Source organism: Coffea eugenioides, chromosome 2 (genome assembly GCF_003713205.1).
Source record: "Coffea eugenioides isolate CCC68of chromosome 2, Ceug_1.0, whole genome shotgun sequence".
Classification (NCBI taxonomy): Eukaryota; Viridiplantae; Streptophyta; class Magnoliopsida; order Gentianales; family Rubiaceae; genus Coffea; species Coffea eugenioides.
In genome coordinates this window covers 77,133,403-77,149,243 of record NC_040036.1, presented here as the reverse complement: position 1 = coordinate 77,149,243, position 15,841 = coordinate 77,133,403, and the positions used below count along the sequence as shown (strand labels likewise).

At 33.8% G+C, this 15,841-nt stretch overlaps 1 protein-coding gene across 1 annotated transcript; it reads right to left on the bottom strand.

Moving 5' to 3' along the window:
- Positions 1-4,668: 4,668 nt before the first annotated feature.
- Positions 4,669-11,986, bottom strand: LOC113761398 (UTP:RNA uridylyltransferase 1). The gene is given in 7 exon segments (XM_027304366.1): positions 4,669-4,777; positions 4,780-4,940; positions 5,449-5,645; positions 6,594-6,657; positions 6,745-6,968; positions 7,223-7,591; positions 10,480-11,986. Coding segments are annotated over 7 exon segments (2,340 nt in total). The 5' UTR covers positions 11,758-11,986; the 3' UTR covers positions 4,669-4,730.
- Positions 11,987-15,841: the final 3,855 nt, after the last annotated feature.

Here is a 15,841-nt window from a genome sequence, read left to right as displayed (position 1 = left end):
TTAGTCAAAACGTTTTCAGTTGCCTAGTGCTCCATTTCATTCTCAAATGAAGGCCAAGGAAGAGTCAATCATCACTTTAAGCTTTCAATCAAAATGTTTCAGCCGCTTTTTATTTCATTTCATTTTCAATCATCCACCAATAGTGCATTCAAGTTTTTACCGCTATAATTGTCTTCAAATTTTATATTGGGACTCTATAAATATGATAGATAATTAGGCTTAAAAGGCATTTAAAAATTGATAGTTCATCCAAAATTAGTGCCATTGATTTGGATGTTTTACCAGAAAATGTTTCCTCACCTTTCCAATAAAATACTTTCATTGATTTGAATTAACTTCCAAAAGATGATGATTTTCTGGGCAATATGAGATACTCCTTTTGGAGCAAATCTTTTACTTTTGTAAGTGCGATATGGCTCCTGTTCCAACGAATGGAGGCAATACTTTTGTGATGTCTTGATCATGTAAAATCATTTCTCATCAATGTGTATACGATCGTGCATATTAATAAATGAAAATTTAGAAGCAAATGTAGATTCGCTAATCATTGACAAGTAAAACTCCAACCTTGCTTTCTTGTTGTCAATCGACAAATATGGTTTGATTGGATTTGAGTGTGGTCGAATCGATCTTTCTTTTGACTCTTTTATGTAGGATTGATTTTGACACATGTAGAGTTTTTGCTCGAGATCTTATATTTGTTCGACGACGTAAAGAAATGTCTTTTATATCTTCCAAATTGACCTGAATTTTCTTATGACCAACCCTCTTGACAAGTTTTAGAGATAAATTTGGTGGATAAACATTTTCAGCAGTAGCATACTTTCCATAATGCCAAATTCGAGAAACTGATCTTCTAGAAATATGAAAATGTTTTGCAACTTTTGCAATCAGTCCCTTCGGTAACTTTTTATTTCACATTCCTTGAGTAGCACTTCATAAATGGCTTTCTTCATGGCAGTAGTGAAATTTTCTTTTTCAGTGGGTGATGTGAACCTTCTGATGCTTGAATGTCACTTCCAAGAGAGTTAGCGTATTCGGAAAATTGATTCAAATCAATGAAAGTATCAACCAAAGTATTTTGTTGTGACGATGGATAGATAGGATTATCATTAGGTGAGATATTATCAAGAAAATCATCATCTTTTAGAAGATAATTCAAATCAATGTAAGTATTTTGTTGGGAATGTGAGGAAATATTTTCTGGTAAAACATTCAAATTCATGGCACTAATTTTGCATGAATGAACTATCCATTTTTATTGCCTTTGTTTAAGCCTAATTATCTGTCACATTTATAGAGTCCAATGTAAAATTTGAAGACTATTAGAATGGTAAAAACTTGAATGCACTATTGGTGGATGATTGAAAATGAAATGGAATACAAAACGGCTGAAGCATTTTGATTGAAAGTTTACTTTAAAGTGATGATTGACTCTTCCTTCGCCTTCATTTGAGAATGAAATGAAGCACTAGGCAGCTGAAAACGTTTTGACTAAAAATTTAAAGTGACAATTGATTCTTCCTTCATTTCAACTTTTCATGAATTTAATGCAATCAACTTTCTATGAATCATTAATGTAAGGCTGTGACTAACTTCAAATTAATGTAAGGGTATGTTAGGAAAGTAGTATTCCAAATTTATTCTTCTAATAAAATTAAGTAATTTTCTTAATCTGTGTGAAAAAAAAAATAGACCTATTAAAGTGAGACGGATGGAGTAGTATTAAGATATTGAAAGTTTTAAGCATATCCGGTTTAGCTGGAGCAAAGAATTTCAATAGCACCTGATAGCGGAGCAACACTTCAACATTTGAAATGGAAGCAAAGTTTTTGTTTTGCGTCCTACCAAATGCTAAATTGGTAAGGTGTAGAACGCAAAACAAAAACTTTGCTCCCATCTGAAGTGTAGAGTTGTTAATACATAGGATTTTAGTAGTAATATCATAGACATAATAATTTTGAAAGTTATGAATAAGTGCTTGTTTTTTCCTTTCATAGAAAAAGGATGAGATTTAAGAAGTGGGAAAAGAAGAAGGGAAATTGAATCGAAAACCTCTAGACTCTACATCCCGAAAGTTACAAACAAGTTGTTGCATAGGATTTTAGTAGCATTCCGGGGAACTCTGAAAGTTCTAAGACAAGTATAAAACTCTTTCATTCATTACTTACTTATCATCTTGTGAGTATCTCAAAAGGAGTGTAGACACCTAAAATTTAGGTGGAAGAATTTGTAACTGTCAAGATTATAACAGAGACTTTCTTCGGCTGATGTAGATGCACATCAACTGCACAAGCATAGTATGATAAATATACACCAAATGTAAGTTAAGCTTCATTATACTACTTTAGTTTGATTTGGCGTAACTCGAACTTTGAAAATCTTATGATTGGACTATAGCTTTTCCATGACTATTGTGTCTAGCATACTTGGAATTATCTGAGTATTAGAAATCTCATATTGAAGATGTGTAAACATACAATGTCGAGTACATGACCTGATAGCTTTACTTATCAGTCTAAGAATAAATTTCTCGAAGTTAAAATGGCATCGAATGTTATTAAAATATGTAATCTACAGCTTTAATGTAAACTTAATCCTTGCTTATGCATTGAGTAAAATGAACTGGTCCCAAAACACACTTAAATTCATATCTGTTTCAATGCATGTGTAAATTTATCAAACTCAATAAGCCCAATTATATAAACTCACATAGCAGGGGCAATAGTTGCTTTTACATCATAGTTTTGAGCTATTTAGGTGACTGAAAGGCAGACGAGTACTTGGGATTGATTCGGCAACATAGGCTCAAAAGTCGCAGAAAGGCTCGAAGCAATGGTTGGTAGCATTGCACACAATTCAAGAAAGAAGAAACCATCCATCCTTCCCTATCAATTCTTTTCGAGTCTTCACGATCGACCTTGCCTCAAATTGCAAAGTTCTCATGATTGCGTTGTTCATGGACATGCAGCAGATGAAACACGTCGCAGGATGTTTTTGACAGCACTGGGGAAGCATGGGATCATCATCAACGTTGGACGCGGCGGCGCAAGTGTCAATGAAAAGGAGTTGGTTAGATGTTTGGTAAGTGGTGAAATTGGTAGTAAATGTTCGGTCCCATAAATGCGTATGTTCATCACTCACTCTTAAAGCAATCAAACTCACATAATCATCAACTATGATTTTTTCTCATACTTGTCATCACCATCTTTCTAAATATAGATCCGAACGAGAACTTTTCAAAAGATTTCTTGATGAATTCTGTCAACAAAGTATGTTTAATGACAGTTCTGTTAATTTGTCAAGAATTCATTTCTTTGTTGTTCTACAAAGTAAAAGGAAGCCACAAATCAATTTTTCGCATTATGAAACAAAAGAATTTAAATGCAGGTGTCATCCACCTTAATTTAATTGTCAAAGCATGATCAACGAGAGAATCTGACTGTTGTCCTTGGACAAACAGGGATGGTAACTGTAACCCCAATTAGAACAGTAGTTTTACTTTTCTTTCTTTTTTTTTTGTGCTAAATGGCTGTCCAGACCTTCAGTTCCAATCAACGAGTACAACGCAAGAATGAAGATAGATCCTACTCGTCCTTTGGTTGATTTTCACCAACCAATCCCATATTGCAACAGATTTTTTTTTTTTCCACTCCATTTCCTGCAATGAAATAGCTATGTGGCTTTTTCTAAATCCAAAAAGTATGCATACATGCAGTAATACACTCCTTTGATTTAGAAGTAAGAACCACTCCCTTTTAACTTTTCTTGATCCAATTACACCTTCCCTTAAGTATGGTATTGTAAGAGCAAGTAAAGTTGCTGATTGACCAAAAAAAAAAAACAATCCTAAAATAGCAAAATTTGAGACCTTATGCTCAATGTTACCCGGTTAGAAAGTACGAATAATTAATGTGACTAAAGCATTACGTAAGCTTAAACGTTCAGATACACAAATACGAGTCTTCTTCCAATTTGGAACTTTCGACGGCACACATGGGATGGGAGGCTTCCTTTTTCAGTCGTTTCTCTTTCGTTTGATTGGAAATCTCTGCTTCCCCGATGACCCTATTGCAGTTTAGTATAGGAAATGGTTCGGTTCTTTTCCCTTTTAGTCAAGAGTTAGGCTCAGAGACAGGCTTGCCTGTCCATATCAAGCAAAGGGAATGGGTGGAGAAAATCTCACGTATTACCCATTAATGTCAGTGTCTGTAAAAACCATGATCGACAACTTTACCATGATAAATTTACTTTCCTCCCTGATGTACAAAAATTAATGATTTTTCGAATATGATCGATTTTGTTTGGATAGTTGATTATTTCTACCAAATATATTTGCTTCACATTCACCATTATTAATTTTCAATACAGCTTTTTATCTTTCCAATTACCTTTTTATCTCACATACATCACATCACAAAAATAAAAACAAATCTGTTGCTACAGTAAAAATATCTCAAACTAATTTACAATCCAAACAAATAAGATGTTAACACAATACAAGATTTTCCACTGTCTGCTCCAACTGGCAAACAGGATAACAAATTTTACAAGCAAAATAGGTCCTTTTATGAGCGTTCATTTAACAAGAGAGATTACACGACAGGCCAAAACCCTACATACAATTTATGAACTTGGAACCAAAATTTAAAGAGCTAGAAGATTTACAAGCTGGATGAGTTGAAAATAATTACCATCCACATCTTTTCTCAAAACAAAACCAGGGAAATTCAAGTAGGAACATAGGGCTCAAAGAGTTTCGCCACAAGATTAGGTCATACTGCATGATTTCTGCAGCACGTTCAAACTCCTCCCTCAAAACATTGATGCTAAACTTATCAACCACTCGGCCAAGATCATGAGATGTCTCAAAAGGGTCCTCTATGCATATCAAGTGCCGGTCATTTCCAATCCTCCTAGTCCAGTCTTTAGTGCGCTTGCTGTGAAAAAAAACACCGCATCAGATTTCACGGACATCTATAGTTAATAACCACTCACCAAGATGGCTGTGCAATAATCCAGCACGCAGCCTCCTTTGATCATGAAGATACCTAAAATCAGAAGTCAAACTAAATGTGCCCAACCAGACACTTGGCGTACGTGCTCTACCATTAATAAGCTATTAGATAAACGTGTGTAAATATACAATTAAAAGACAATAAATAGATACTAGAGAACATTCTATTTAAAAATATTTATCCCAGATCGTGTCTTTTACAAAAATCCCCATGTATAAAGGGATAGTGGACCACCATACCCATGTCTCATGTTTAAGGTTTTTTCTTTTGTTTAATAATAAAGTTGATGCTTCTTAAGTCAAGAGAGTCACTATAAAGAAACCAAATTCTTTTAACAAGTTGGAGAAATTACACTTGGAGAAACATATTTAGACCAGATTCAATTTGCACCTCTCCAATCTCTTCAATTAAAGAAATTTGTGCATCTTACCTCAAAACAGTTCCAGTACGAATGGATATGACATCATCCGCATAATCATGACAATAGGCCCAATAACTGAAGAATGCCCAAACCAACTTAGCAATACCCTCCCGGTTATGGGATCCAAAGCCAATGAGGTTTTCCACTTGATCAAAATAAGCACACTCCACATTGTCTACAGTTTCAGAATAAGTGGTCTCCATCCCCTAAGAAAGCAAAAAAAACATTAAAAACAAAGTACAAGTTTGCATACAAAATTTCAAGCAAACTGCAGATTGCTACAAATAATCCTGTTCTGAACTCCACATTGTCTACAGTTACAGAATAAGTGGTCTCCATCCCCCAAAAAAGCAAAAAAGCAAAGTACAGTTTTGCATATGAAATTTCAAGCAAACTGCAGATTGCTACAAATAATCCTGCCCCGACCCCCCCCCCTTCCCAACCCAACAAAACAAAGGAAAAAGGAATGGTACAACCATTAGATGTTTCCCTTTTAGGAAAATTCTTGGGTGTAAATATACATTAAGAAACAGCATAATACACCCCAAATCGAGTGCCCTCTTATGCATTGTAAGAGAGAGGACATCCCTGGTCATCCAGAAATGGTATTGAAAAATCATATCCAATATCATAGATAAAATACCCAGCCAACCAGATGTTTTGCTCTAGAGTTTCACGGAGGGAAAATATCATGAGAACAACATTTACTAGCTTTAGTCATCCAGTTGAAAGCAAAGAAAAGATTATAGTACTTCACTCATGTCTTCACAAAAAAAATAAGAAAGGGGCCAACAAAAAGGTCAACAACAAGAACAAAATGCAAAAGACTCAAATAATAGTTTGTGAAAGAACTTGGAAACAAGAGTAGACCAAAGTTCTGTCCCTAGATCATCCACATAAGATGAGATAAATTTTCTCTATGAAAGAGATAAATCCCTGGGGAGAGAGGAGGGGGGGGGGGGGCTATAAGGAAGATATCTATCTCATCCCCAGGGTCATTACCCTTTTTTCCCGCTTTTAGAGCTACATAGAACATAAACCTAAGAAAATGAAGAAAATACTTTCTATCACAAAAATTTAACACTTAACCCATCGCATCACAGGATGAATAGATAACTGCAAAACTAATACTCACAGGGATTTGCAAAACACACCTGTAAGCAAGGAAGAATGGCAGGCCTCCGCTGTTGTAAGAAATGAATGCACATTAAGACATACCTGGAATCGAACATTGGAATAAATTGATCTTGCATGAAAGAGAAAGGTTTAAACAACACTTTCAGGAAGAAGTTTTTGCTAACTCACGCATAGCTGGACAGCGTGCCTTGATAAGGTTCATTTACTCCTCTTGTCTTGGCCCAGTGTTTCACAATAAAGGCTAATTGGCGCAGTCTCACATCTATGTGTGCATAATCCTGAAGCAGTTTTGTATTAACAACAGCCAATACATTGTTTATACATATGTCACCAGAGATACCAGTTGCTGGATCCATAAGCTTGACTATTGGCACCCTGGCACGAGTTAGTGCCTGCAGAAAGAGACAAATAAAATTCCAAATCAAAATGCATGCTAATGTCTGTGCTCACCAGAGAGAGTGAAGAATTGGCAGCACAGAAAAACCAGATGTAATACAGCACCCAGGTACATATGTCCTCGTCTTATAACGGGTCAGAACACATTAATACTTCAAGCATACCTACTGATTATGACATCTAAGTATATACTTAATTCATATCTTCTGTAATTCAATTTGTAATATAGACATGAAAACGTCTATCAGACCTGCACATTCTGGAGATTGGCTGACTGCAACAAGTCAGCCAACTTTAACAAAACCTGAGACTTCTTAACATTAGCATCAGCAATTCTGAGACAAACATCAATGTCACTTTTTGAAAACCCAAAAGAGTTGGCACAAGATCCATAAAGATCCAAGCGAGCTTCAGGCCATTCTTTACTGACAATATTCTCTAATAATGTCAACAACTGCTTTTGCTTTGCCTTCTCCTCCTCTGCTGGTATCAAGGACTCATAAATCGTAAGGAAAGGAGCATTCAGCCCATCTATGTCAACACGACATGCGACCTCACTTCTCATCTTCCTCATCCTCCGGCCTAGAGGCCACTTTCCTCTCTTATCAGATCTGTAATCCTGAACATGGAACATGTGCATCGTTATTCACAGGGAAAGGGAAAGAAATACTAAAAATTAAGCCAATCATGTGCACACACAGAAGTACAATGTCAATAGGAAAAGATTAGTTTCCAACTGTTAACTTCAAGCATCAACTCCACAAAGTGCCAATGATATTTATTTTTTCTCCTTTTATGAACTTTGCCAGCAGAGGCACTACTTTTGGACAGTTCCATGGGGCAAATCACGAGAACTGTCACTAGGAAATCTCTTATTAAATGCAGCATCTAAGATTGATAGGCAGAAAACAGGGGTGACAGTTACTAATAGTTGTTTCTGCATTTAATTTTCAACCGTCTTCCGGATTTTGCTTTCTTTCAGATTCCTAAAAAGAACAAATTGCAAATCATATCAGGACACCAAATGGAAAAAGGTACCAAATCTTGATGATGGGATGAGGAAGAGCTTTAATTTTTAGTTATACAACTTATACTTCAGACATAAATTGCTGAGCACAGACTACAAGCGATTGTAATGAAGCATTAACTCATGATGCAAGAATGATTGTTCCAAGCGCAAGTCAATCACCAAATACAATTGACAGCCTACTACATTCTGTACCATGTTTTTGGAAAGGAGCACAGATCTTGCTCAATAAATAGCATAAGAATATTTTACTTCAAACAAATAGTTCATGTCCTCAGTTTAGTCTATAAAAACTCAGCACCCTAATGAACAGGCATCATATTGTAGATACTAAGATGTAAATCAGAAATTTATCAACGTCCAGAAGGAATCAGGTGCAAATCTCCTTGATCTAGCATATTCCTGAGCCTCTCTATCAAGTAAACACCTGTCAGATCACTTCACTCGTTTAGTTTGCGAGAAAATGTATTCCAGGACTCAATCCACCTTACATTATGTAGTCAGTGAATGCTTCTCACGGAGCAAAAGTTTTTCAATGTCAGCCTTTGCTTCATGATAGATGGAAATTTACTTCTCAAATACATATGCTAGAAATTTTAACACAATGCCAGCCTCGTCGTGTCTAATAGTCATTAACGGAGCCGTGACTTTTCGACCCATATTTGGCCCACGTATGGTGATTCCTAACCTTATTGAGGAATGTAAGTTTAAATTGGCTAAGATACATGTGTCCAATAAAATATCAAGAACCGTGCTTAAGTTACATCTTAACCTTAGGCAAAATAAGCACTAATTTATGAGTAAATTTCCAACTCCACATTCAATTGGTTTCATATCCTCAGATGCACAAGTCTTGGTCGCAATGCAGTCACCTCAATAAAAGACTTCCACGTTGGATCCACTATCCACATACCATTTCCACATCCTATATTGAAAAAATTAGAGGCGAGGAACACTAAACCCTCCAAACACCACATGCAATGAAGAAATTCCACAAACATCGATGCAAATATGCAAAGCGCGAAAGATTATCCCTGAATCCCTAAATTTGTTAGCTTATAAACTAAATCACAAAGATTGTCAAATTTCTTTCAGTCGCTACAAAAGAAGAAACAAGAAAAAATATTTGATTTCTTATAAAAAAAAACTCACGTAAAAAATATTTAAATGAATTCCATCGGTTTTCCCTATTTCTTCTCTTCCTTTGGTCACTAGGAGATTTTTTCAGAAGAATAAAAATGCTCATGGATTTTGCCCTTTCTCTAGTTCTTTGGTCATCCATGGTAAAGAACGAGAAAAATAAGCACATTTTTTTTGCGCACTTGGTGGAGAGAAGACAGAAGAAAATCCATCCTTTGCATTAGAGTTTTCTAATTTTCTTAAATATTAAGGGCCAAGCCGTATAAGTTTTAGCCTATCGCAATTGTGAAATAGGAAAGATTCTGACATGGATAGTGCATCCCATGTGGAAGTCTTTTATTGAGGCAACTGCATTGTGACCGGGACTTGTGAGACTGAAGACTTGAACCCATATTCAACTAACACTTGTAAATAACTAAGATATCATGAGCAGTCATGTATGTTGCTAGATGTCAGGGGATGTAGAAGTTTAACAGTGAAATCCCTATCAAATACTCCCTCTGTTCCTTATTAGATGGCCTGAATAACTAATTCTCTTAGATTAAGAAAGTTGGTTATTTTCTAAAAGTCAACAAAAGTTTTACTTTACTTCTCAAAATTACCCTTTATCTCTCTTCAACTATACCTAATTAATACTACCTGTCATTTAATTATTTAGAGTTCCAATTCAAGAAAATTGAAAGGGTAAGCAAGGGTAAATTTGGAAAAAAGTTCATAAATGCTTTCTTGATATCATAAAATGACAGATAAAAAGAAACAATGGATTAGGACATCTAATAAGGAACGGAGGGAGTATAAATTTGCAGCATGATTTTATGTTTGTGGGGTCAATATAAGCGAAAGTCACATCTTCCCCAAGACCACAGAGCATAAGAGTCCTCGTCCATCATATTTCACATTCTCCTTTTTAGCATTTGTTACCAGTTTTTAACTTCTTTCCTGTGCACCGATAGTCTGCTCACGTAGATCTATAAAAATTACTTCATTCTAAATTAGGCTGAAAATTCGTAGAAAGTTCCAAGCTACTTGTTCGTCAATGTTGTAGCCAAAAGGTCATGATCAACCGAGTAATTGCACCACCTTCGTGCTCCATAAAGTACTCAATTTCCAAATCTTGGAGTTGATACTGTTTTAAAGCAAACTTAATCAAATAGTTCAACATTAATGATGCAACTAATAGCAGGGATAATTACTCAATATCTTCGTTTAAATAGGAGTATCCTTTTCTTGCTTGTCACCAGCAGGTGCCAATCGTACATGCTAGAGATAACAAATCCAGAACAAATCCATTGCAACTTACTTAAAGAAGGAAAATGGTGAAATATGTATTACATAATTACCTTATCGCGAGAAGAACCGTGACGTTTCTTTTTATCACTTTTCTTATCTGATTCGTCTTCAAGGCCCAGAGAATCCACAAGCTGTTCCTCCAAATCATCAAAATCCTCGTGACCATTATGACCATCTTCTTTGCTATTCTTCCTCCTCCCATTACCAAATACTTTCCCACCCTTACTATCCTCCTCGTGAAATGTCCTCATAGGGTCCTCAACATCAGAAGCTGAAACTGACTGCAATGTACTTCCTGGAGGAGAACCAGGGCAATCAAGCTGAACACTCAACCCTCTATCATCCAAACAATCACCATCATTTCCCGATTTCCTTGACAAAAATCTCCTCTCCTTCTCATTCTTACCACTGAGAAACCTGGACTCTCCGAAGTTACTCCCAGCCTTCTGCCCACCATGCTCAAAACCCTTCTTCCTATTGCCGTACTCCTTCCCACTCATCTGCTGGCCAATAAAACCTGGCGGTACTGCTGCCCTATGATCATTCCGATCAGGCCCTTGTGAACCCCAATACCCAGTCCCTCTACTACTGGTATCACCTCTGAAATTCCCATAACCCCTCAAACCACTAGAATGAACTCGCTGGTCAACTGAATTTCCCAGGAATTCAACTTCAAAACCATTCAATCTGCCAACGTTCCCCTCCAGTAGTGAAACCCCCAACTTGCTCTTTTCCTGCTGGGATACTAGCAAGTTTTCGCCAAAATTCCCATTCAGTAACACGTCATTACCCCTCAAAGACCCAAAAATGATATCTTTTGGGTCCTGAGAATAAGCTGAGCTGGGGTTGGAAGGATTTCCCAAGTTACCTAATTTTCTAATATCGTTCCCCATTGCGCTGAGGTTAAACTGAACGTTGTGTTGCTGAAAGTTGCCCTGATTGAAGCCCGGCGGAGATGCCGAGGAGAAATTCGAATTCGAATTCGGGTTCGGGTTCGGGTTCGGGTTTGGGCCAGGGTTGGGTCTATTAGGGTTTTGGAGGAAGTAGCTGTGGGGGACAAAGGGCGGTGGAGACTGGTGGTGGGGATGAGGCCATGGCGGCACTGGACCATTAAAGAGCTGTTGGAAGGGGAGGGTGCGGCCGACAGCGGCAACAGCGGGGTCGTGAGGAAGAATCTGGGCAGGCGGCGGTGGGGAGAGTTGTGGTTGTGGCTGTGGGGAAGGGGCATGCTGAAGCTGGTGGTGGTGGTAAGAGGGCTTTTGAAGGAGTTGGAGAAGGAATTCTCCGCCGTCAACCGGCGGCGGGGTCTCGCTTCCACCGCCGGCCATAGTTGAAGTAGCAGAGGACTAAAAGAGTTGGAGAGGCAGCAGATACAGTAATACTAGCAGCAAGCACTACACGCCATGGGTAGATGGGTAGATGGTGAAGTTGGATGGGCAGATCAGATCAGAATTGGATTAGGAAATTGCGAAGCAGTTTCCTTTCTACGAGGAGGAACTCCTCCATTTTGATTTGAGTTCTGCTCCTCTGCTCATCAACTTCTACTCGTCCACTCCTACAACGTTTCTTTTCTTTTCTGTCTTTGAAAAGCCTTTTAGTATAGGAAAAGTCTGAAGTAACGAACGCTACGGTATAACAGGTAAAAACACTTTCAGCGACCATTTGATTACTTGTTGTATTAGTCATCTAAATAAAATAGTACCTAAAAATATGGTTAGTAAGTTTTACATTAAAAATAGTAAGTTAGCTCAAGAAATTAGTAACTTTTATGTCTCAAAAAGTAAATTTGAAGAAATATGGAACTTACTTTTTTTTTGAAGTAGATAACTACTCTATATCTAAAACTTACTTTTTGGAGAGTAAGTTTAGTTCAAATAATAGTAAGTTTTTATAGACTAATAGTAAATATTGTTGATAGAATAGTAAATTTGGGTTAATCATCAAAACTTACTAGTTTATGGCATAAATTTACTATTTTACTTAAAGAAACTTATACGGAACAAGTATTAGGAAGTTTATTTGAAATAATGCTAAGATTTTTTATTAATAATTGAAACTTAGTATTATAGTTAGTAATTACTCGTAATGTAAATGTATGATACACAATTGTACGTATCATTTATAAATGTTATATGTTTTAAGCATTTTAAATAAACTATGAAAACTTTTTTTTTTTGCATATGACCTTATAAAATATGTAAGAATAATTTGTCATATTATAAATTTTGAATTATTTTTGAATTTGTGAAAGGTTAAAATGTTTGGATGACAGTAAAACAAAATCTTTCGAGTTATATATAGAATTGCACTTATCTATACATCACAATTTCCATATATGGACACCGATGAATATAATAAAATGGTACGCAATTTTCATATATTAATGCCTATGAATTTAATAAAATGGTAAAATCTTAATAAATTTATTTTCTGGGTCACAATTATAAAAATTAAAGTTGTATTAACATAGAATAATCTTTGAAAATTATAGTAAAATTACCCATATGTTAAGTTTTGTGACTTTCAAACATACTTTGTATCATTTACATTATGGATTTGTATCCATATGTTTTCTATCAAACTCTTTTTTTATTGGCAAATGGTAAGTAAATTATTATAAAAGGGCATTTTATAATAATCATAATTTTTAATAGATGAATTTTATGTAAACTGTTAAAATTATGAATTCACAAACGACTAAATCTGACTACTTTATGACACATATTAGTCTAAATGACTAAAAAATTACTGTAATCATGTACACGTTGATTGTTGAATTGAAATTTCTTTTATTACTAGTACAAGTTCTTCTAATCAAAGAAAAATAAAATCAAATATCTTTTCCTTTTGTATGCAATAGTTATGCTTAATAGAAAATTATTAAACCATTTTTACAGTACATAATTTCTCCTAAAATTTGTAACATTTACCATGACCTCTAACCTTGACATTGTTATTTAATTTACCTTCTAAATTTAATTTAATTTTCTTATATTAATTGTTATACTAAATTTATAATTTTTGTTATTATATTATTTCTCATTTTGTTTAGGCTTTTACTCTTATTATTTCTTGTGTCTCAGATATAAATTTATTAAAACTTTATCATCTTATTATATTCATAGGTGTTAATTTATAAAAATTTTGATATATAAACAAGTAATATTCTATATATAACTAGGAAGATTTGTTGTTATTATTATCCAAACTTTCAAACTTTTCAAAATTTGAAAATAATTTAAAACTTATAATACGACAAAATTTTATTACATATTTTACGAGATTATGTGAAAAGTCAAACTTTTTTCCATAGTATTTTAAAATATGTAAATAAATTTTTTTAAATGTTAACTATAATCTTGTATTATACAGGTATATTATGAGTACTTACTAACTAAGGTACTAAAAATTAATCATTAATAAAACATCTTATCGTTATTTCAAATAAATTCCCTAACACTAGTTTGAAATATGTTTTAAAGTAAAATAGTACATGTGTCTCATAAATCAGTAAATTTTGATTATTAATCAATTTTATCATGTTATCAGTAAGAATTACTATTTATGTATTAAAACTTACTATTACTTGAATTAAACTTACACTATAAAAAGTAAGTTTGGGATATAAAGTAGTAATTTATTTATTTAAAAAGTAAGTTTAATATTTATTTCAATTTACATTTTGAAGTATAAAAGTTACTAATTTATTACTGTTAACTTACTATTTTAGATGGAAAACTTACATTCTTATTTTTAAGTGTTATCCTATTTAGGTGGATAGGCCTATCAAATAATCAAATGGCCGCTAAAAGTAAATAAAAAATAAAACGAAAATGGTCATATAAGTGTTATCCTATTTATGTTTCAAAAAGTAAATCGAAATAAAAATGAAAGTTACTTTTTTAAAAATTAAATTACTACTCTACATTCGAAACTTAGTTTTGTAGGGAGTAAGTTTAGTTCAAGTAATAGTAAGTTTTTATAGATTAATAGTAAATCTTGTTGAAAGAATAGTAAATTTGGTTAATCATCAAAACTTACTAGTTTGTAGCATAAATTTACTATATTACTTAAAGAAACTTATATGAAACAAGTATTAGGAAGTTTATTTAAACTAGTGCTAAGATTTTTTTATTAATGGTTGAAACTTAATATTATAGTTAGTAGTTGCTGGTAACATAAATGTATAATAATGATTGTATGTTTCATTCATAAATGTTTTGCATTTTAAGCATTTTAATAAATGTATGTATCATTTATAAATGTTATGTGTTTTAATACATTTATTTTCTAGGTCACAAGTATAAAAGGTAAAGTGATCGTATCTAATGTAGCATAATCTTTTAAAATTATAGTAAATTTACCCATATATTAAGTTTCGTGAGTTTCAAATATATTTCGTATCATTCACAATATGGATTTACATGCACATTTTTTATGAAACTTACTTTTAATTGGCAAATAGTATGTAAATTATTATAAAATATCATTTTATAATAATCATAATTTTTATAGGTGAATGGTATTTTAGCTGCTAAAATTGTCAATTTATAAATGATCAAATCTTACTACTTTAGGCATATATTAGTCTAATCAACTAAAAAATTACCGTAATTAAGTGTACGTTGGTTGTTGATTTAAAATTTGCACCAAGGTCACTATTTCGTTATTACTACTACAAGTTTTTCTAATCAAAGTAAAACAAAGTCAAATATCTTTTCCTTTTGTATGCAGTATTTATGTTTAGTAAAAAATTAGTAAACCATGATTACATTTCATAATTTGTAATGAAATTAGTAACATTTTCTAAATAAATTGGAATAATTTGTAAAATATATTATTTTTTTACCAATATAGTTAGGGGTGGCAATCGGGTCCAAATCGTATTGGTGTGTCGGGTTGAGATCCGGTATAATAGAAAACCCGCTGACCCGAACTTGACCTGCCAACCCGAAATGGGTCTAGATATCTGACCCGAATCCAAAAATTTCATGTTGGTGGGTTGACGAGTCAACTCGAATGACCCGAAACTTAATTTTAATTTATTAATTTACCACTGTAATTTCTAAGAAAATCAATTTTGCACAATTTTGATTACATAAGCAAGCAATAAAAATTTAAATAAATAATTCCAAACCGAATCTAAAATAAATTAAAACACTGTAAAAGTGTTTTATCCCAAATAAATTTAAAATAAATTAAAATAGTATAAAAGTAAACATAAATAATACATTATTTGTCCAAATATAAAATTTCAAACTTCACACAAGTTAAATAAATGGGGTAGAGGTGAAATTGTAATATGCTTGCATCAAAAGGCATCAAAATTAATGTAATGTGAATTGTAAATGAGATTTAATATCATTTACTAACTTTTAATAATTGATACTTACGCATCAAATTAAGCTGGCA